This window comes from Somniosus microcephalus, chromosome 16 (assembly GCF_052327205.1).
Source record: "Somniosus microcephalus isolate GS21.2 chromosome 16, FLI_Smic_1.0, whole genome shotgun sequence".
Taxonomy (NCBI): domain Eukaryota; kingdom Metazoa; phylum Chordata; class Chondrichthyes; order Squaliformes; family Somniosidae; genus Somniosus; species Somniosus microcephalus.
In genome coordinates this window covers 49797530-49820369 of record NC_141002.1, presented here as the reverse complement: position 1 = coordinate 49820369, position 22840 = coordinate 49797530, and the positions used below count along the sequence as shown (strand labels likewise).

Below are 22840 nucleotides of genomic sequence, written 5' to 3'. Positions count from 1 at the left end.
CAGTCCCACACAAAGTTCCGGACCTTAACCACTTCTGTCTTTACTGACCTCCACCGATTTCCTATCCCTCAGTATATCAATTTCAAAATCCTCATTCTCATTTTTAAATCCTTCCCCATCCACCTTCTGCAATCTTTACCTTTCCTTTGTTGCAACCTTCTTGCTGACTAGTCCAATGTGCATTTCTCTCTCCCAGCTCCTCTTCACCATCAGTGGCTCCTGCACTCTGGAATTATCTTCCCGAATCTCCATCCTGTCACCAATTTCTGTACTACCTTGCCTACTGTTCCTCGTGTAAAGCTTTGGATGGTTCCTTGTTTGACAGTAAACTTCCAGACTCTCAAAAAAAAAAAAAAAAAAATCTGTTGATGATGGGATGGAACAGTGTAACAACTTAGTTTGTTGAATTGTCAGCACTTTGATAATAGAACTTTGGACATCTAGAGCACAGAAGGGGGTCATTTGGACAATTGTGTCTGTGCTGACTCTTTGCTAAAGCAATCCAGGAATTAATCCCACTGTCTCATTCTCTCATAGTGCTTTCTGTATCTTCCTCTGCTTCAAATATTTGTCCAATGTTTCCTTTAAACATGCAGTGATCCCTGCCTCAATGCTCAGCCTAACCTCGCTGCTCAATCACTCATGACATCACTGATTCCCCAACCAGATGAAATAGTCTTAATTTAAAAAAAACTTTTATTAAATCTTCTCATAGCCTTCTCTGTTCCAGTGCAAATAGTCCCAGTAACGCTAGTCTCTCCTCATAACTATAGTTTCCCATCCCTAGAATCATCCTGCTTCATCTACATGCTATACTTTCTATGGCTTGAATATTCTTTCTATAATGGGGTCTGCAAAATTACACACCGTATTATAAACTGTGCCTAACTAATGTTTTGGATAATTTCATCATTTTTTATTTATCCTTGCACTCCAGCCCCTTATTTAATACATAGAATGATGAATCAGATGCTGGGCAAGCCCCTGGCTCATATCTTTAGTAGTTTGCTGGAGTCTAGAACTGTGCTCTTAGAGTGGAAGGAAGCTAACATCGTTCCAATCTTTAAAAAGGAGAACAAGGCAGATCCGGATAACTATCGACCCATTAGCTTGATGTCAGTAATAGAGAAGATGCTTGAGGGAATTATTAGGGATGCACTATACAACTACTTAGACAAAGAAGGCCGTATCCGTGACACCCAACATGGCTTCCGTAAAAGGTCCCATCTCATCAATTTGTTTGTATTTTTTGAAATCACTAGGATAGTTGCTATGGGAAACCTAGTAGATATTGTCTGCCTGGACTTTCAGAAAGCTTTTGATTAGGTACCGCATAGAGACTTTGCTATAAAATTGAATCTTCTGGAATTAGTGGTAATCTACTGCGCTTGATTGAAAAATACCTGAAAGCCCCATGGCAGGAAGTTGTTGTAGATGGATTTGAATGTGCTTAGAAAAAATACTGATTATTTTGTCAAAATATTCCATCTCGTTGTCACTCACCAACATATATTCCTCCTGTACTAAGTAGTTTATTAGCTGGCGTTTGACTCTGCCTATCATTTGTTACCTTTATTTCTGATTAAGTGGAGAATTTCTAATTGTATTATAATATTGCAGGCACTGTGTGGTGTATTATTGAAGAAGCTCCTGTTGCAATAATAATGAAGGCCAGTCCAAGGAGGCCTTTGATTCTGAAACGGAGGAAACGCCCCTTGACCTTCAGTAATCCGGTGGATATAAAGGAGAATGCTGGTGAGGACAAGACCGATGAGAGCAAACACAAAGCTGTGCCTAGAGGTTTTGACACATCCAGTGCCTGCCCAAGGAAAGATGGCTTGGGCAGCTCAGAAAAGGACACGGCCATCGAGACTCAAAAATTCCCAGAGGGGATTCGGATTGTAAACCACCCATCAATGCCCAACACCCAAGTTGTGTTGATTCCAAGAAATGCTGATCTTCAAAGCATCATAGCAGCACTTACGGCAAAGGGAAAGGAGAGCGGCTCCAATGGACCCAAGAAGTTTATTCTTTTGAGCGGTAATGCAACTTCCTCCTCTCGCCAAAGCCAGACTTTGGGAAGTAATGATCCTTGCGCTACACAAGGAGGTTTTCCTACACTTCTGGAAAGCAGCCAAAAGTCTGTGGAGTTACAGGAAGAGCCAAGCTTAATAGTTGCTACCCCAAGTGGCAAAGTGGCAGTAGTGGACTCTGCAAACAGTATCAGCATCAAAAAGGAGGAGGCTCTCTCAGTGCATGTCCCTGAAACACTGGTGCCTTCAGCACTTTATGACCAGGAGACTGGTACAGGTAAGAAACAGTCCTTTGTGAGATTATAATACCGCACAGGGAGACTAGCCATAAAATACATCTTGTGAAGAAGTTGGAACACAGATTAGAATACTATTCAGTAAGACTCTTCCTCAGATGAAGTGTCTCACCAGAAACATTAACCTGCATCTCTCTTTCAGATGCTGACTCGCCTCCTTTATCATCAAATTTTCTGTGTTTTTATTTATAGATTTAGGACAGTTTTTCTTTTTATCGCTTCCATTATGAAGGAATTACAGCGTGTGCAAACTGTTTCCAGCAAATGAGATTATTACTCAAACTTTCAGTGACTGCATCACAGTTATTAATGTGTGGACATTGTCAAATAATTACGGGAACAATTCTGACACTTTGACACCAGCTGCTGACAAAATAGAACAAAAACAATATAAACCCACACTCACTACCTTCACAGGGTAAAAAATATCAGTGATTTCCAGACCATAATCTCAATTTCTCAGAAGACGGATAGAAACTACTTGAGTATTGCTCTTGTAGTTTATGTTGTTATCTGAACCCCACAATTAGACTCTAGACTGTAACTCCAATTTATGCTTTAACTCCTACCTTGAGTTTTTGAATGTGTTCAAAATAGCAAACCAGTTTTTCCTCAGTGCAGGGCAGGTTTGTTTATAGGAGTTTCCTACGATGGTGGGAGAACCTGTGGCTGCACTCAGTCACGAGCCCCAGTTCCCAAGCGAACAAAAGCTAAATTCCAACTGTGAGCAGTTTAAACTTCTTTGAACACTTTTAACAACTTTGATGTTTTTAAAAGTGCTTAAAGCCCATTCTCGTTTTCAGTGGAATCCTGGTGCTTGTCAGTGTGGGAGTGGTCGAGAGCCCTGCCATACCATTGTTCACTCTTAAAGTAAAACCAGCCTTTCCAGCGGAGCATGAAAACTCCTGCAAGTTTTTACATCTTATGGGGGAGGGAGCCGAAGGATTCTCTATCACCCCTCCCCTCCCCTCCCACTCTCCCCCATAACCATCCACGTGGGCATCCAGTCCCTCCCACTGACTGTCACTGTCCAAGCACCCACACCTTTCCGTGTTTATTGCTTAAAGCGAAGAGGAGATCGGATAGAGGTGTTCAAAATTGAGGGGCTTCAATGAGATCAGTAGGGATAAACTATTTTCACTGATGAGTTGGTATTAGAGGGGATACTTTTAGATAGATATGTGAGGAATTGGGATAAAAAAAAGAGCTGCCGTATATAACGAGCTGAGCAGGCTTAATGGGCAGGATGACCTACTATTCCTATTTTATTTCGTTACAGCTGCACTCCCACAAGAAAACATTATGCCCTTTCCTTGTTTATGGAAGGTGGCATCGTCAGAGCAGATGCGGCGGAGATGGAGAAATTGGGAGAATGGAACAGAGTCCTTATAGGAAGCAGGGTGGGAGGAAGTGTAGTTCAGGTAGCTGTGGGAGTCAGTGGGCTTATATTGAATTAACAAGAGAAAACGTTGGAACAACTCAGCAGGCCAGGCAACATCCGTGGAGAGAGAAACAGAGTCAACGTTTCAGGTCGAAGACCCTTCGTCAGGACTGGAAAAAAAGCAGGAAATGAAACAGATTAAGAAGCAAGTTTGGGGGCCAAACTTCCCAGCCCCCAAACTTGCTTCTTAATCTGTTTCATTTCCTGCTTTTTTTCTCAGTCCTGACGAAGGGTCTTCGACCTGAAACGTTAACTCTGTTTCTCTCTCCACGGATGTTGCCTGGCCTGCTGAGTTGTTCCAGCGTTTTCTCTTGTTATTTCGGATTTCCAGCATCCGCAGTATTTTGCTATCGGCTTATATTGAATGTTTGTCAATAGCCTATCCCCAGAAATAGAGACAGAGAAGTCGAGGAAGGGAAGAGTCAAAGCTGGACCATGTGAAGGTGAGGGAAGGGAGGAAATTGGAAACGAAGTGAATTACATTTTCTAATTCAGGGCGAGAGCAGGAAACGGCATCGATACATTCATCAATGTACCGGAAAAAGAGGTGAGGGAGGGGACCTGAGTAGGACTGGAACAAAGAATGTTCCACATATCCCACGAAAAGGCAGGCAGGCGTGTTCCCATAGCAACACCTTTAATTTGGAGGAAGTGAGTGGAGTCAAAGGAGAAGTTGTTCAATGTGAGAACAAGTTCAGCCTAGCGGAGGAGGGTGGTGGTGGATGGGGACTGGTTAGGCCTCTGTTCAAGGAAGAAGCGGAGCGACATCAGGCCATCCTGGTGGGAGATGGAGGTGTAGAGGGATTGGACATTCACAGTGAAAAGGAGATGGTTGGGGCCAGGAAACTGGAAACTGTTAAAATGGCGGAGGGTGTTGGAAGAGTCGCGAATGTAGGTGGGAAGAGACTGGACAAGGAGAAAAGATAGAGTCGAGATAGGAAGAAATCAGTTCCTTGGGGCAAGAACAGGCTGAAACGATGGGACTACCAAGCCAGTCCTGTTTGTGGATCTTGGGAAGGGCGAACCAACCTCTACCATGCGGAGGCTGAACGCCAACTCTCTGACACCTCGTCCTGGACCATGACCCCACTACCAAACAGCAAGCCATTGTTTCCAAGACTGTCACTGACCTCATCTCCTCTGGAGATCTTCCCTCCGTGGCTGTCAACCTCATAGTCCCCCAGCCCCGCACGGTCCATTAAGCAGCTCCTCGATTTCAAAATTCTCATCCTTGTTTTCAAATCCCTTCATGGCCTCGCCCCTCACTATCTCTGTAAACTCCTTCAGCCCCACCACCTTCCCTCCAACTTAAGGTCAGAAATGGGGATGTTCGCTGATCACTGCACAGTGTTCAGTGCCATTCGCAACTCCTCAGATAATGAAGCAGTCCATGCCCGCATGCAACAAGACCTGGACGACGTTCAGGCTTGGGCTGATAAGTGGCAGGCAATGACTTTCTCCAACAAGTGAGAGTCTAACCACCTCCCCTTGACATTCAATGGCATTACCATCGCCAAATCCCCCACCGTCAACATCCTGGGGGTCACCATTGACCAGAAGCTTAACTGGACCAGCCACACAAATACTGTGGCAACAAGAGCAGGTCAGAGGCTAGGTATTCTGCGGCGAGTGTCTCACCTCCTGACTACCCAAAGCCTTTCTACCATCTACATGGCGCAAGTAAGGAGTGTGATGGAATACTCTCCACTTGCCTGGATGAGTGCAGCTCCAACAACACAAGAAGCTCGACACCATCCAGGACAAAGCAGCCCGCTTGATTGGCACCCCATCTACCACCTTAAACATTCACTCCCTCCACCACCGGTGTACCGTGGCTGCAGTGTGTACCATCTACAAGATGCACTGCAGCAACTCGCCAAGGCTTCTTTGGCAGCACCTCCCAAACCCGCGACCTCTTCCACCTAGAAGGATAAGGGCAGCAAACACATGGGAACACCACCACCTCCAAGTTCCCCTCCAAGTCTCACAGCATCCTGACTTAGTATATCGCCAATCCTTCATCGTTGCTGGGTCAAAATCCTGGAACTCCCTCTTTAACAGCACTATGGGAGTACCTTCACCACACGGACTGCAGCGGTTCAAGAAGGCAGCTCACCACTACCTTCTCGAGGGCAATTAGGGATGGGCAATAAATGCTGGCCTTGCCAGCGACGCCCAGATCACATAAATGAATTAAAAAAATATATATATATCTGCGCTCCTCTAATTCTGCCCTCTTGAGCATCCCTGATTTTAATTGGTGGCCGTGCTTTCTGTTGCCTAGGCCCTAAGCTGTGGAATTCCCTGCCTAAACCTCGCTGCCTCTCTTTTCTCCTTTAAGACGTTCATTAAAACCTACCTCTTTGACCAAGCTTTTGGTCACCTGCCCTAATTTCTCATTCTGTGGTTTGGTGTCAAATTTTTTATCTTTTAATACTCCTGCGAAGTGCCTTGGGACGTTTTACTACGTTAAAGGTGCTATATAAATACAAGTTGTTGTTGTTATTTGGTCCCCTCATCCAAATCATTGATATAGATTTTGAATAGTTGAGGCCCAAGCACTGATCCTTGCAGTTCCCCACTAGTTACAGCCTGCCGACCCGAAAATGACCCATTTATTCCTACTGTCTGTTGACTGTCCGTTAACCAATCCTCAATCCATGCTAATATATTACCCCCAATCCCATGAGCACTAATTTTGTTTAATAACCTCTTGTGTGGCACCTTATTGAATGCCTTCTGAAAATCCAAATACACCACATCCACTGGTTCCCCCTTATCTATTCTGCTAGGTACTACCTCAAAAAAACTCTTAATGGATTCGTCAAAAATTATTTCCCTTTCATAAATCCATGTTGACTCTGCCCAATCCTATTAACATTTTCTAAGTGTTCTGTTACCACATCCTTAATTTCATCCCAGTCAACCTGTCCAAGGGACTACGAATGCTACTTATTAATGGATTTTCTGCATTTCCTTTACTTCTCTGGGTCTCATTATTTTTCTTGCTTTCTAACATTGCTCCAATACACACGCAGCAGATTATGGTTATTTCTCTGTTATAATCTGTTCCATAATCTGCTCAATGTATCCTCTCCCATGTAGCAATGAAGATCAGAAGTTTAAAAGGCAAGGACCAGTCTGCATCTCAAACTCAAGTCCTGTGCATTGGAGCATCAATGCATCCCTGGTAGCATTCTGTGTCGTATAAAACACTAACCAATGGGATATTAAAGGATTTGGATGACACCATGGGGACAAAGCTTAGGAAAGATTATGTAGTCGTGCAGTAGCCCTTGATTGTGATACATTCCTGGTAATTCCCTTGAACACAACTGCATTGTGGTTGGGTTATTTTGGAATTGGGGAATAGTTTGAGTTCTGCAGCAGCTTCCACCAGTGTCAAACTCGAATTTCTTCAAGACTGAGTGTATTGCAGCATCAGCAAGGAGAAAGTTACATTTTTCTGGTGAACTGCTGCCAGTCTACACCAGTTAAAGTGGGCAGCTGGCTGAACTTTGTGAGTTGTGGTATAAAGTGTAAATGAGGTGTGTCGGATTAAAGCAGGGTTGCTAGTAGGTTCTGATGACAGAAGGTCCCGCATAAGAGATTAGCGTGTAAAGTTAAGGCACATGGGATTGGGGGCAAGGTACTGACTTGGATAAAGAACTGGTTGGCAGACAGGAAGCAAAGAGTTGGAATAAACAGCTCTTTTTCCGAGTGGCAGGCAGTGACTAGTGGGGTACCGCAGGGATCGGTCCTAGGACCCCAGCTGTTCACAATATATATTAATGATCTAGATGAGGGAACTAGATGTAATATCTCCAAGTTTGCAGACGACACAAAGCTGGGTGGGCGTGTGTGCTGTGAGGAGGATGCTGAGAAACTCCAGTATGATTTGGACAAGTTGGGTGATTGGGCAGAAGCATGGCAGATGCAGTATAATGTGGATAAATGTGAGGTTATCCACTTTGGTGGCAAAAACAGGAAGGCAGATTATTATCTGAACGGCAATAGATTGGGAGAAGGGGAAGTGCAACGAGACCTGGGTGTCCTTGTGCACCAGTCGCTGAAGGTAAGAATGCAGGTGCAGCAGGCGGTTAAGAGGGCAAATGGTATGTTGGCCTTCGTAGCGAGAGGGTTTGAGTACAAGAACAAGGATGTCTTGCTGCAATTGTACAGGGCCTTGGTGAGACCACATCTTGAGTATTGTGTGCAGTTTTGGTCGCCTTATCTGAGGAAGGATGTTCTTGCCATGGAGGGAGTGCAGCGAAGATTCACCAGACTGATACCTGGGATGGCAGGAATGACGTATGAGGAGAGATTGGGTCGATTGGGCTTATACTCGCTGGCGTTTAGAAGAATGAGAGAGGACCTCATTGAAACTTATAAAATTCTAACAGGACTGGACAGACTGGATGCAGGAAGGATGTTCCCGATGGTCGGGGAGTCCAGAACCAGGGGTCACAGTCTAAGGATAAGGGGTAAGCCATTTAGGACAGAGATGAGGAGGAATTTCTTCACCCAGAGAGTGGTGAACCTGTGGAAGTCTCTACCACAGAAGGCAGTGGAGGCCAATTCATTAAATATATTCAAAAAGGAGTTAGATATATTTCTTAAGGCTAAAGAGATCAAGGGATATGGGGAGAAGGCAGGGACAGGGTACTGAATTTGGATGATCAGCCATGATCTCATTGAATGGTGGAGCAGGCTCGAGGGGCCGAATGGCCTACTCCTGCTCCTATCTTCTATGTTTCTATATTAACTCGATCACAGGAAAGATGCCTCAAAGTGATCCGCAGTGGCTGACCTACATCAGGCAAGCCTTCTGCTTTTTACGTGAAAACTGCTGTTATTTTCCTTCTCTTAGCTCCTACAGCTCCTGAGCGCCTTCTGGACGACAGCCTAACCAACATTCAGTGGCTGGGTAAGATGAGCACGGATAGCCTGGGGGCTTGCAGCGTGAAGGCTGAAGCTGAGAAAGAAAACCAAGAGCCTGCATCAGAAGGTGCCACTGTAAGTGCTGTTCTTCCCAGCTCTGTGTTAAATTCTGAGACATTTCAGAATCTGCATCATCTTCAAAGTATTTATCCCTTTAATAACTTTAGTGAAGTTTGAGTGCACGATATTTAAGTGTTCAAAGGGAGCAATTAACAATCTGGGCAAGCATGGGTGCCAGGAAAAGTAATTGAGTATTCAGGAAGTGGGTGGGGAGAGGATCGAGGGAGGAGGAGGCATGTCTCTTGGAACAGATGAGTTTGGAAGGGGAGAAGTGAGAGAGAAACTACAGAGTGACAGGGGATCGGAGTAGAGTGAATCAGGGATGGGGTTCGGTGATGCCAGAGGCAGCTGCACTGATCGACTCAATCTTAGAAACAAAGAAACCTGAGTTCTTTGTACTCGGTATTGGAGGTGAGAGTGAAGGAGGCAGGGAAAAGGGGTTTGTGGTTTAGGACGGGTGTAGCAAGGGTAGATTCACAGTAAGTCTTCCTATACACTGCCCGAAGCACTTAAACTTGGATACATTGTAAGTTAGTTACATACAGGGTAAAGCTATCTCTACATTCCTAAAATTTGCCTTAACCCAACCAAGAGTGGCCCTTACAATACAAGTTCAACTTTCCATACAAGCCTTTCTGAGGGAAACAATAAGGAATCAAGACAAAGCCAAGTGTAACGGTCATAAAACCTGCTTAACTGATTCCTTATCTCTTCTTTCAACATCCCTGTTTCCACCAAATCATTCACCATCTTCCATTCCTCCCCTCAAGTTCAAAGGCCTCAAACTCAGTTTGCACAAATCTGACCATCATTCACTGTTAGATCTGGTGCAACTGGGTTAAGTTCCAATGTGCCTCACTTTCCTCTGCCAAATCCTCATATTACTCCAAGATTATGCTAGAAGACCAGGACAATTCTATGATGGGAGCCATGGGTTGTCCTAGTGTAAAGGACCTTGTGTGCGAGCCTGATGTGTCACCCAGAATATATACTTGGATGGAAGGCTGTGTTTACATTTTTGTAGTATTTTGCTTTTGTTTACATTTTCTATGATGGTTTCTCTCATTGCAGGCAGAGTCTGTTCACGAGCGGCCTCCATACTCCTACATGGCTATGATTCAGTTTGCTATAAACAGCACCCAGAGCAAGAGGATGACGCTGAAAGAAATCTACACCTGGATTGAGGATCATTTTCCCTATTTCAAACATGTGGCCAAACCAGGTTGGAAGGTAAGATGAAAGTGTTTAGATGGGTAATAATTTGTAAGTTGCCATGAGCTTTGGGTCACTAACACACATCGTAACGGGGTGGGGTGGGAGGCGGGGTGCAAGTTCAGTAGCCACTCCCTATTATCAGTTCCTGATTTGAGTTGTGTCAGGCAGAGGCTGCGGCACCTCTTGTGGGGAGGTTGAGAAAAAGAAGGATGGGGTGTCCTGCCTTGGCAGAACCTTGCGCCTTCTAAGCAGTTAGTGGACAGCTGAGTCTAGGCAGACTTACAGCCATGAGAACAAATACATAAAATTACATTTAAGAAGCAGCAAGGCATGTTGAGTTTAGCCCACAAATTTAACCAAAAATAAATTTTGGGGTGTGGACGCTCATCATCAGTGAGTGTACATGGTTTGCCTCCTGTGTTAAACTGTGATTAAACATAAGCCTTGGAGTTCATTGTCGCCAGTATATTATTGGATGGTGTGTTTTTCTGACATGCATATTTGCACTCCACAAATCTAATACTGTCAGCTGAGTGACTAGTTAGATTCCCTGTTCCCATAGCTTGGCCTACACTACAGTATACTGGTCAAAGGTGACCTGCCCATGGTGAAGGGCTCCCACTGGGCATTTGCCTGGTCTCTGCTTAGTGCTTCTCTAGGTAGGATCTACTAAGATCAGGAAACTAGTGTCGGGGAATCTTGGGTGTTAAGCTGCATCATCTTCCACTCTAATGTATTGCTAACAATACACTAAATAAACCTTGTACTCCTGAATGCTCTGGGGTGCTACGATGTTGTTGGAGGTGGGATACAGGCTTGTTGGCTCCCTCAGTACTGGAGATGCAAATGTTTCCATTTCAAATGTATTAGCTAAATGTGTCATAAGACCTGAAATTTAAAACAAAATTAAAAACTTAGGATGCTCTCAACTTAAGTTCCCAGCAATATTGGCATCTGGGGGAGCTCTATCACCTGGTTAAAAAATTTTAAAATTCTGTCAACTATTGACATTTATTATCTGTTTTTGCCTAAAGCTGACTCCAAAAAGACTAACACACAGACTGCAGGGCCATATTGTTCCTAACACGTAGGCTGTGTTGCCTACACGGTGCCAGGGTTAAGGACATCTCCTCTGGGCTGGACAGAAACTTGGAGTGGGAGGGGGAGGATCCAGTTGTCGTGGTCCATGTTGGTACCAACGACATAGATAGGACAAGGAAGGAGGTTCTGCTGAGGGAGTTTGAGCAGCTAGGGGCCAAATTAAAAAGCAGAACCACAAGGGTAATAATCTCTGGATTATTACCTGAGCCACGAGCGAATTTGGCTAGGACAAATAAAATAAGAGAGTTAAATGCGTGGCTCAAAGACTGGTGTGGGAGAAATGGGTTTTGCTTCCTGGGACACTGGCACCAGTACTGGGACAGGAGGGAGCTGTTCCGTTGGGACGGGCTTCACTTGGCCAGTGCTGGGACTAGAGTCCTGGCGGATCATATAACTAGGGCTGCAGAGAGGGCTTTAAACTAACTAGTGGGGGGGAGGTTCCCAGAGAGCAAATAATACAAATGACAACAGAGAAGGTCATAGACTTAGGTAGCAGTGGGGAAATTAAAAACCAGAGTGTGTCAGGAAGGGGTAGAAGGTGTGGAGTAAAAGGTAAAGTAATAAAAAGGGCAATAGCAGGAACTAAGTGTCACAAAACATATTTGAAAGTTCTCTATCTGAATGCACGTAGCATTCGTAACAAAATAGACGAGTTAAAGGCACAAATAGCTACATATGGGTATGATCTTGTGGCCATTACAGAAACATGGCTGCAGGGTGACAATGCCTGGGAATTAAACATACCAGGTTATTTAACAAATCAGGAAGGACAGGCAGGAAGGAAGGGGAGGTGGGGTGGCTATGTTAATAAAGGAAGGAATCACTGTAATACAGAGAAATGATATTGGGTCAAAGGATCAGGATAATGAAACAGTTTGGGTGGAGATAAGGAATAATAAGGGGAAAAAAACACTAGTGGGTGTAGTATATAGGCCTCCGAACAGTCGCAACTCGGTTGGACGGAGTATCAATCAGGAAATAGTTGAGGCTTGTAATAAGGGAACATCTATAATTATGGGGGATTTTAACTATCATATAAATTGGACGAATCAAATTGGGCAGGGCTGCCTTGAGGATGAGTTCATTGAGTGTATTAGGGATGGGTTTCTTGAGCAGTATGTAACTGAACCAACCAGGGGGCAAGCAACCTTAGATCTGGTCCTGTGTAACGAGACAGGATTAATTAAAAATGTCCTAGTAAAGGATCCCCTTGGAATGAGTGACCATAACATGGTTGAATTCCATATTCAGTTAGAGGGTGAGGAGGCTGTATCTCAAACAAGCGTGCTAAGCTTGAATAAAGGAGACTATGAAGGTATGAGAGCGGAATTGAGTAAAGTGGATTGGGAAAATAGGTTAAAGGATAAGACGATACATGATCAGTGGTGTACATTTAAGGAGTTATTTTACAAATTCCAAAAAAAGTATATTCCACTGAGAAAAAAAGGGTGTAAAAGAAAAGACAGCCATCCGTGGCTAAGTAAAGAAATTAAGGATAGTATTCGACTAAAAACAAGGGCATATAAGGTAGCCAAATCTAGTGGGAGGATAGAGGATTGGGAAAACTTTAAAAGACAGCAAAAAATAACAAAAAGATTGATGAAGAAAGGGAAGATACATTATGAAAGTAAACTAGCAAAAAATATAAAGACAGATAGTAAGAGTTTTTATAGTTATATAAAAAGAAAAAGGGTGGCTAAAGTAAATGTTGGTCCCTTAGAGGATGAGACCGGGAAATTAATGGTGGGAAATATGGAGATGGCAAAAACACTGAATGAATATTTTACATCAGTCTTTACAGTAGAGGACACCAAGAATATCCCAACACTTGACAAGCAGGGGGCTATAGGGGGGGAGGAGCTAAATACGATTAAAATCACTAAGGAAGTAGTACTTGGTAAAATAATGGGACTCAAGGCAGATAAATCACCTGGACCTGATGGCTTACATCCCAGGGTTTTGAGGGAAGTGGCGGTAGGGATTGTGGATGCATTGGTAATAATCTTCCAAAACTCCCTGGACTCAGCAAAGGTCCCGGCAGACTGGAAAACTGCTAATGTAACACCCTTATTTAAAAAGGGCAGTAGACAGAAGGCTGGAAACTATAGACCGGTTAGCCTAACATCTGTGGTAGGTAAAATTTTGGAGTCCATTATTAAGGAGACAGTAACAGGACATTTGGATAATCATAATTTAATAAGACAAAGTCAGCATGGTTTTATGAAGGGGAAGTCATGTTTGACAAATTTGCTGGAGTTCTTTGAGGAAGTAACATATAGGGTGGATAAAGGTGAACCAGTGGACATAGTGTATTTAGACTTCCAAAAGGCATTTGACAAGGTGCCACACAAAAGATTATTGCTTAAGATAAAAAATCACGGGATTGGGGGTAATATTCTGGCATGGATAGAGGATTGGCTATCTAACAGAAGGCAGAGAGTTGGGATAAATGGTTCATATTCAGACTGGCAATCAGTAACCAGTGGTGTTCCGCAGGGGTCAGTGCTGGGTCCCCAACTCTTTACAATCTATATTAACGATTTGGAGGAGGGGACCGAGTGTAACACGGCAAAGTTTGCAGATGATACTAAGATGGGAGGGAAAGTAGTGAGTGAGGAGGACATAAAAAACCTGCAAGGGAACATAGACAGGCTAAGTAAGTGGGCAGAGATTTGGCAGATGGAATACAATACTGGAAAGTGTGAGGTTATGCACTTTGGCAGGAAAAATCGTAGAGCAAGTTATTATCTTAATGGCAAGAAACTTGAAAGTACTGAAGTACAAAGGGATCTGGGGGTCCTGGTGCACGAAACTCAAAAGGTTAGTATGCAGGTGCAGCAAGTGATTAAGAAGGCCAATGGAATGTTGGCTTTCATTGCTAGGGGGATAGAATATAAAAATAGGGAGGTATTGCTTCAGTTGTACAAGGTATTGGTGAGACCGCACCTGGAATACTGCATACAGTTTTGGTGTCCATACTTAAGAAAGGACATACTTGCTCTCGAGTCAGTACAAAGAAGGTTCACTCGATTAATCCCGGGGATGAGGGGATGGACATATGAGGAGAGGTTGAGTAGATTGGGACTCTACTCATTGGAGTTCAGAAGAATGAGAGGCGATCTTATTGAAACATATAAGATTATGAAGGGGTTGGATCGGGTGGATGCAGGGAGGATGTTCCAGATGATGGGTGAAACTAGAACTAGGGGGCATAGTCTTAGAATAAGGGGCTGCTCTTTCAAAACTGAGATGAGGAGGAACTACTTCACTCAGAGGGTGGTAGGTCCATGGAATATGCTGCCCCAAAAAGCTGTCGAAGCTACATCATTACATAAATTTAAAACAGAAATAGACAGTTTCCTAGTAGAAAAGGGAATTAAGGGTTACGGGGAGCGGGCAGGAATTTGGACATGAGTCTAGGTTCGGATAGGTCATGGCCCTGTGGGTAGCGGAGCGGGCCCAGGGGCCGTGTAGCCTGATCCTGCTCCTGTTTTCGTGTGTCTAATGCTGTTAGATTCAGGAGATAGTCCTGTCATAGTGGATTGGCGGTTAGGATCAGATCAGCCATGATCTTATTGAATGGCGGAGCAGGCTCGAGGGGCCAATTGGCCTACTCCTGCTCCTATTTCTTATGTTCTTATGTTAACACACAGACTGCAGGGCCATATTGTTCCTAACACACAGACTGCAGGGCCATATTGTTCCTAACACACAGACTGCAGGGCCATATTGTTCCTAAGTAATTATGTTACAACTAGCGCTGGAGCAAAAATCGTGTTGGTTGATCTTTTTCTCACGACAAGTGTTTTTTTGTTTTATCTAAGCTGGGTACAGTATACATGCCATTTCAAGAGGCGATTTTGCCCTCCATTTGGCAGTTCTAAAGAAAATGTAAGAGGTTTTCATGTAAACGATAGAAATCTCCAAGGAGCCACTTTCTTCAGTGTCAAATTTTGTTAAAGCGCCATGGGACATTTTACTGTGTTAAAGGCACCATATAAATGCAAGTTGTTGTATTTGCAGCTAATACAGTCCTAATGAGTCACTGCTTGACAGTGATGCTCATTAACTTGTAATACTCATTGTCATGATAACTAACTCCTTCCTCCCTCTCAGAACTCTATTCGCCACAACCTGTCTCTGCATGATATGTTCATACGTCAGACATCTCACAATGGAAAGATATCGCACTGGACCATCCGTGCTGAAGCCAATCGCTTCCTGACGTTGGATCAGGTTGTTAAGGTGTGTTTTCTGTGTGCTTTTTTTTAAAAAAACACATTTTTTGTGCAGATTAATGGTTTCTAGTCAAAAGTTAGATAAATATCTGGTTAATCACAGGATTGAAAACTATAAGGGTTGGTCCAGACAAGCGCTTTCCCATTACTATATGGAACAAAAAGGTAACTATGCAGCTGGGGTCAAGGAAGTGGCTGATCAGGATTTCATCATGATATTGTCATGTCAGATTGATATCTGGAATTTTTCTCAATTATCATGGAGAATAGGGAGGAGCTTAACTGTTTCTTCCTTTTGAAGTTTTACCTGTGATTAAGATTAAATAAATTTTAAAAATCCAGACTAGGACAAATTGTATGGTACCAATTGGAAGGAAAGTGCTTGATGGTCCAATTGGCTATTTCTAATTATGTACATTTTATGTTAATAAGGCCTGTAATGCTGATTATTCAGTGCAATTGATAAACCAGGTTACTCCATATTTCTGTTATATCAGCTGTTACTCCATATTTCTGAGATTTAAATATTCCAAATTTGCTATCAGTGCAGCTTTGTGTGAATATATTGTGATAGAAGTAGGCTGACATATTTGCCTACAAAATAACTGATTACACTTCAAAGGAAATTAATTGGCTGTGAGGCAGTAAGAATGTCCTGAGGACTTGAAAGTTTATATTGTGCTCATTATAGGAGGGGCTAGTTGAGTGACATGCTGCATTCGTTGATCTCAGTAAAAATGCCTAGTTGCTGGCATGTGCCCCATTGGATGTATGATGTCAGCTTTTTTTTTTATTTGTATATGTATTTTAATGTTCAACACTTCTCGTTCTTGGTCGATGTTTCATGCAGTCGCCGGATTACAGCCCAACTGACCAGACTCGCTGGATCCGAGCAGCGCCTGTGCTGGTCTGTCAACAAGTAAGACCCATGTGCTCTTGGTGGCATCTTGTCACCTCTTTGTGCTGATTTTTATTTTAACCGACTGATTTGGGTGGGCCATGGAAGAGGAAGCATTACTGTTGGTGATATCTGTACTGAGATGTCTATAACCTCCGCTATTATTTCTCTTTGATGACAGAATTCAGTACTTAAAACAAGTATCCATTAATTAATTTACTTGTAAATATTGGACTCTATGTTCTATTGTTGCTTTGAGCTATGCTTACCCATCCTTATGGGTAGATAATGTCTTCATAACCAGGGTTGTTTTGATTGTGTCTTCTGACTCTGGCTTCTCTGGGAATCAGGAATGGCACATGATTGATCGATACGGACTAAAGGATCGGGGCTGCAAATGGGTGGGAAGGAAGAATTGAGAGAAAAGAAAATGAATGGGAAAGAATGGAGAAGGAAAAGAAACTGAGCAAAAGAAGGGAAAGGATGGGCTCAAAAAATCCAAGAAAACAAATGGGATTCAGGAAATATAATCTCATTAACAGGAGCCAGAGCAAAGGAAGCAAATGGAGCAGAGAGGAGGAAGGGAAATGTAGCCAACCATGTGTGGACCACAGACACGAAAATAATATTAGGCAAGGGAAAATGTTGGCTTTGTTTCCTTTGGCTATATTTCGTACATTAAAGTAAATATATTGGCTAGTGGGTGTTTGGTGAATTATTATCCTGTCATAAAATTTGAATGAATTGATCAGTGACATCTGAATCCTGGGATTAAATTACATCCTTGTCTTCACTGCCATCTAATTTTTATACAGTACAGTAGTTTGAAAGGCTTCCTGTATTATTGTACATCGGCTGCCTCTGGAGAAATGTGCAGTGGTTATGTCATGATCACTAATCTTTCAATGCGGGTTTTGTTATGCATTGCAAGTAATTAGGCATCCACCGTGAAAGCTACAAACAGCAAAAGAGAGGCTCAAAACTGGGAAGACAAATCCTATATCACTACCATATATAGTTATATAAGCAGCGATCTGTCTGAAGTATTCATCATTGAAAAAAACAGTACGTGAGGACCTACTACTTTTGCAGCTGGGAGCCATCACTAGACTTTATACTTTTGTCAGAGCCAATTACATATTTATTTGGAGTTTAGAGTGCCCATGATGAAACCTGACCTTGAGACAATGGTACATTGGATCCTGTACATCAGTGACGTCTGGGGACTGGAAAAAATAAGCTGCATATTTGGACATTGCACAACAGAACCTTTGAGAGTCTTGCTGATCTCATGCCTGCTGCCCCAGACCTTGACGATAATCTCTAGCAGGAATAGAGGAATTTATGCTTTAACTAGATGAAGGCATGATGGCGTTCTGCTCAACTGATACGACATGTTAGCAGCATTCTCTGTGTACAACTAATGGAATATTCTGAACCTCTGCTCCAATGATTCTGTGCACAAACAATTTGCTCCCTGACTTTCCCTAATCAGTAATTCCAAAGAAAACAATGTCGTTTGGGACAACAAAGCAACAGGATGAGAGCAGATACCTAAAAATCCAGGAATGACAGGACATTCAATATGATAGTTTTGTAATCAGTTTGACAACTTTAACCCCGTTCCAGGTATCCGTTATTCTAAACTATCCAAAACCCTTAATTAGATTCGAGCCTGTACCTCCATTATTCTACGTATGTTTTCAATATTGAAAATGGTCAGCATTGCTGTTACTGGATTTGTGTCTGGGTTAATTATGGGGTGGTTGGGAATTTGAAATGTAACTGAGTTTTGAGCTGGCAGCGGGAGGGGTATGCATTTATGAAAACATGCACAGTTTAATTTTTTTTTGTTTAATTTGTTCAATTTTAGCAACAAAAGCGAACTGGTTGCACTGAACTGCCAAAGAACAACTTAGCTATCAGCACAGGTACGTGAAAATGTAGCAGTTCCATTAAAGGTGAACTTAACTTTGAAGTGCTTCAGTTTCAGTATTTGTTTGTTTTTATGAGCTTGATGTCTAGGAAGTTCACACAAATGCTGGAAAGGAGGGACTGTCTGACATTAGCCTCGAGCCATATTTAATAATGCCATTGAGAGAGACCTGGGAGTTGGGTATCTGTCTGTTGCCAAATATTCGTTGGGGAGTGACACAAGGGAGCTAAAGAGAAACAAAGGTTTTTTTTTAAAGGATTTTCAATAGAATGAATAAATGGTGAGTCTTTCCAAAATATTTTATTTTCCATTTAATGATGCTTGAGCAAGTAATGTTTGTCCCAGGGCCACATAGACAGATTGGAACATGCTCATTTTGTGTTTAAACAGCTGCATTATTTTTACTTAACCTCATATTGTCTGGCTTTGCCACACTCCCAATGTCAGACAAAAATCCTGCAGAATAGATCAACCTATTTTAAGGAACCTTTACTTACAGGAAGAGGAATCCGTTTGCCATTGTAAATTCAGTTAGTCAATGGTGGCTGATATTCTGTTGGCTCCATAGGATAAGGAAACAAATGGATAAAGGCCAGCATTTATTGCCCATCCCTAATTGCCATTGAGAAGGTGGTGGTGAGCCGCTGCCTTGAACCGCTGCAGTCCATGTGACGAAGGTACTCCCATAGTGCTGTTAGGGAGGGAGCTCCAGGATTTTGACCCAGCGACGATGAAGGAACGGCGATATACTTCCAAGTCAGGATAGTGTGGAACTTGATGGGGAACTTGGAGTTGACGGTGTTCCCATGCGCCTGCTGCCTTTGTCCTTCTAGGCAGTAAAGGTCGTGGGTTTGGGAGGTGCTGCCGAAGAAGCCTTGGCGAGTTGCTGCTGTGCATCTTGTAGATGATACACACTGCAGCCACGGTACGCCAGTGGTGGAGGGAGTGGATGTTTAAGGTGGTAGATGGGGTGCCAATCAAGCGGATTGCTTTATCCTGGATGGTGTCGAGCTTCTTGAGTGTTGTTGGAGCTGCACTCATCCAGGCAAGTGGAGAGTATTCCATCACACTCCTGACTTGTGCCTTGTAGATGTTGGAAAGGCTTTGTGGATTCAGGAAGTGAGACACTCCCTGCAGAATACCCAGCCTCTGACCTGCTCTTGTAGCCACAGTATTTATGTGGCTAGTCCATTTTAAGTTTCTGGTCAATGGTGACCCCTCCCCAGGATGTTGGTGATGGGGAATCTGGCGATGGTAATCCCGTTGAATAACAATGGGCGATGGTTAGACTCTTGTTGGAGATAGCCATTACCTGACACTTGTGTGGTGCGAATGTTACTTGCCACTTATCAGCCCAATCCTGAATGTCGTCCAGGTCTTGCTGCATGCGAGCATGGACTGCTTCATTATCTGGGGAGTTGCGAATGGAACTGAACACTGACCTTCCCTCCATCATAAGGTCAGAAGTGGGGATGTTCGCTGATGATTGCACATTGATGAAGCAGCTGAAGATGGTTGTGCTTCGGACACTGCCTTGAGGAACTCTGCAGCGATGTCCTGGGGCTGAGATGATTGACCTCCAACAACCACAACTGCCTTCCTTTGTGCTAGATATGACTCTAGCCAGTGGAGAGTCTTCCCCTTGATTCCCAATGACTTCAATTTTACTAGTGCTCCTTGATGCCACACTCGGTCAAATGCTGTCTTGATGTCAAGGGCAGTTACTCTCACCTCACCTCTGAAATTCAGCTCTTTTGTCCATGTTTGGACCAAGGCTGTACTGCAGTCTTGGCTGAGTGGTCTTGGCGGAATCAAAACTGTGCATCAGTGAGCGGGTTATTAGTGAGTAAGTGCCACTTGATAGCACTGTCGACGACACCTTCCATCGCTTTGCTGATGATCGAGAGTAGACTGATGGGGCGCTAATTGGCCGGATTGGATTTGTCCTGCTCTTTGTGGACAGGACATACCTGGGCAGTTTTCCACATTGTCGGGTAGATGCCAGTGTTGTAGGTGTACTGGAACAGCTTGGCTAGAGGCGCGGCTAGTTCTGGAGCACAAGTCTTCAGCACGACAGCTGGGATGTTATCGGGCTGGGTGGGACTGCACTCGCCTGGTTCCCTTTTTAGCTATCTAATAGTAGCGAGAAAATCACCTACAATGGCTTCTCTTCCTGCTTCCGCATCGTTACCTCTGGTGTCCCCCAAGCATCTATCCTTGGCCCCCTCCTATTTCTTATCTGCATGCTGCCCCTTGGTGACATCATCTGAAAACACAGCATCAGTTTCCACGATTTCAAAATTCTCATCCTTGTTTTCAGATCCCTCCATGGCCTTGCCCCTCCCAATCTCCTGCAGCCCCTCAACCCCCAAGATATCTGCACTCCTCTAATTCTGCCCTCTTCTGCATCCCTGATTATAATCGCTCAACAATTGGTGGCCATGCCTTCTGTTGCCTAGGCCCTAAGCTCTGGAATTCCCTGCCTAAACCTCTCTGCCTCTCTTTCCTCCTTTGAGACACTCCTTAAAACCTACCTCTTTGACCAAGCTTTTGGTCACCTGCCCTAATTTCTCCTTATGTGGCTTGGTGTAATTTTTTTGTCTTCTAATACTCCTGTGAAGCGCCTTGGGATGTTTTACTATGCCAAAGGCGCTATATAAGTATGATGATGTTGTTGTTGTTGTTGTTCAGTGCACGCAGCGGTTTCTTGATATCACATGGACTGAATCGAATTGACTGAAGACTTGCTTCTGTGCTGGTGGGGACCTCAGGAGGAGGCTGAGATGATCATCCACTCGGCACTTCTGGCTGAAGATGGTTGTGAACGCTTCAGCCTTGCCTTTTGCACTCGTGTGTTGGGCTTGCTAAGTATCCATTCTCTATATGTAAACCATCTGAACCCCTTAGAAAAAATTCCACCCTGAAACTAACTCCTGAGCATCCATTGTTAGTCTGTATGTAAGCCATATATCTCATTTGAGATTCCAATCTGTAACTTATTCTTGGGGATCTGTTGCTATGTATTTGCTGACTGTTATTTCGCCCCATTTCTCAAAGTAGCATACCAGCCCAGAGTTCGATAGACAACCTGTGTCAACGGCAGTCTTGCTTGTTGAAAGGTTCATGAGACCATCACTAAACAATAACTAAAAGATTAATTAAGAAAGGGAAGATAGATTATGAAAGTAAACTAGCAAAAAATATAAAAACAGATAGCAAGAGTTTCTACAGCTATATAAAAAGAAAAAGGGTGGCTAAAGTGAACGTTGGTCCTTTAGAGGATGGGACCGGGAAACTAGTGGTGGGGAACATGGAGATGGCAAAGACGCTGAACAAATATTTTGTATCAGTCTTTACAGTAGAGGACACTAAAAATATCCCAACACTGGACAAACAGGGGGCATTGGGGGGGGAGGAGCTAAAGACGATTAAAATCACCTAAGGAGATGGTACTCAGTAAAATAATGGGACTTAAGGTGGATAAATCCCCTGGACCTGATGGCCTACATCCTAGGGTCTTGAGAGAAGTGGCGGTAGGGATTGTGGATGCATTGGTGATTATTTTCCAGAACTCCCTGGACTCAGGAAAGGTCCCAGCAGATTGGAAAACTGCTAATGTAACACCCTTATTTAAGAAGGGAAGTAGACAAAAAGCTGGAAACTATAGACCAGTTAGCCTAACATCTGTGGTTGGCAAAATGTTGGGAGTCCATTATTAAGGAAACAGTAACAGAGCATTTGGATAAACATAATTTAATAGGACAGAGTCAGCATGGTTTTATGAAGGGGAAGTCATGTTTGACAAATTTGCTCGAATTCTTTGAGGATGTAACATACAGGGTGGATAAAGGGGAACCAGTGGCTGTAGTGTATTTGGACTTCCAAAAGGCATTTGACAAGGTTCCACACAAAAGATTACTGATCAAGATAAGAAATCACAGGATTGGGGGTAATATACTGGCATGGGTGGAAGATTGGCTATCTAACAGAAAACAAAGAGTTGGGATAAATGGTTCATTCCCAGGCTGGCAATCAGTAACTAGTGGTGTTCCGCAGGGGTCAGTGCTGGGACCCCAACTCTTTACAATCTATATTAATGATTTGGAGGAAGGGACCGAGTGCAACATATCCAACTTTGCCGACGATACAAAGATGGGAGGGAAAGCAATGAGTGAGGAGGACATAAAAAACCTGCAAAAGGACATAGACAGGCTAAGTGAGTGGGCAGAGATTTGGCAGATGCAATATAATGTTGGAAAGTGTGAGGTTATGCACTTTGGCAGAAAAAATCAAAGAGCAAGTTATTATCTAAATGGAGAGAAACTGCAAAGTGCTACAGTACAAAGGGATCTGGGGGTCCTGGTGCATGAAACACAAAGTTAGTATGCAGGTACAGCAGGTGATCAGGAAGGCCAATGGAATCTTGGCTTTTATTGCAAGGGGGATGGAGTATAAAAACAGGGAAGTCTTGCTGCAGTTATACAGGGTATTGGTGAGGCCACACCTGGAATACTGCGTGCAGTTTTGGTTTCCATATTTAAGAAAAGATATACTTGCACTCGAGGCGGTTCAGAGAAGGTTCACTCGGTTGATTCCGGAGATGAGGGGGTTGATGTATGAGGAAAGGTTGAGTAGGTTGGGACTCTACTCATTGGAGTTCAGAAGAATGAGAGGCGATCTT

The 22840-nt window shown here is 43.5% G+C and overlaps 1 protein-coding gene across 2 annotated transcripts in view; it reads left to right on the top strand.

Moving 5' to 3' along the window:
* Window positions 1-22840, top strand: part of foxm1 (forkhead box M1) — a 46321-nt gene that overhangs the window by 1724 nt on the left and 21757 nt on the right. For both annotated transcript variants that reach the window (XM_086008994.1, XM_086008993.1), the window contains exons 2-7: window positions 1621-2310; window positions 8641-8786; window positions 9843-10001; window positions 15204-15332; window positions 16176-16244; window positions 18097-18154. In XM_086008994.1, coding sequence (XP_085865120.1) covers window positions 1665-2310; window positions 8641-8786; window positions 9843-10001; window positions 15204-15332; window positions 16176-16244; window positions 18097-18154 — 1207 coding nt within the window. In that variant the 5' untranslated portion in view covers window positions 1621-1664. The remainder of the gene's footprint in view (window positions 1-1620; window positions 2311-8640; window positions 8787-9842; window positions 10002-15203; window positions 15333-16175; window positions 16245-18096; window positions 18155-22840) is intronic.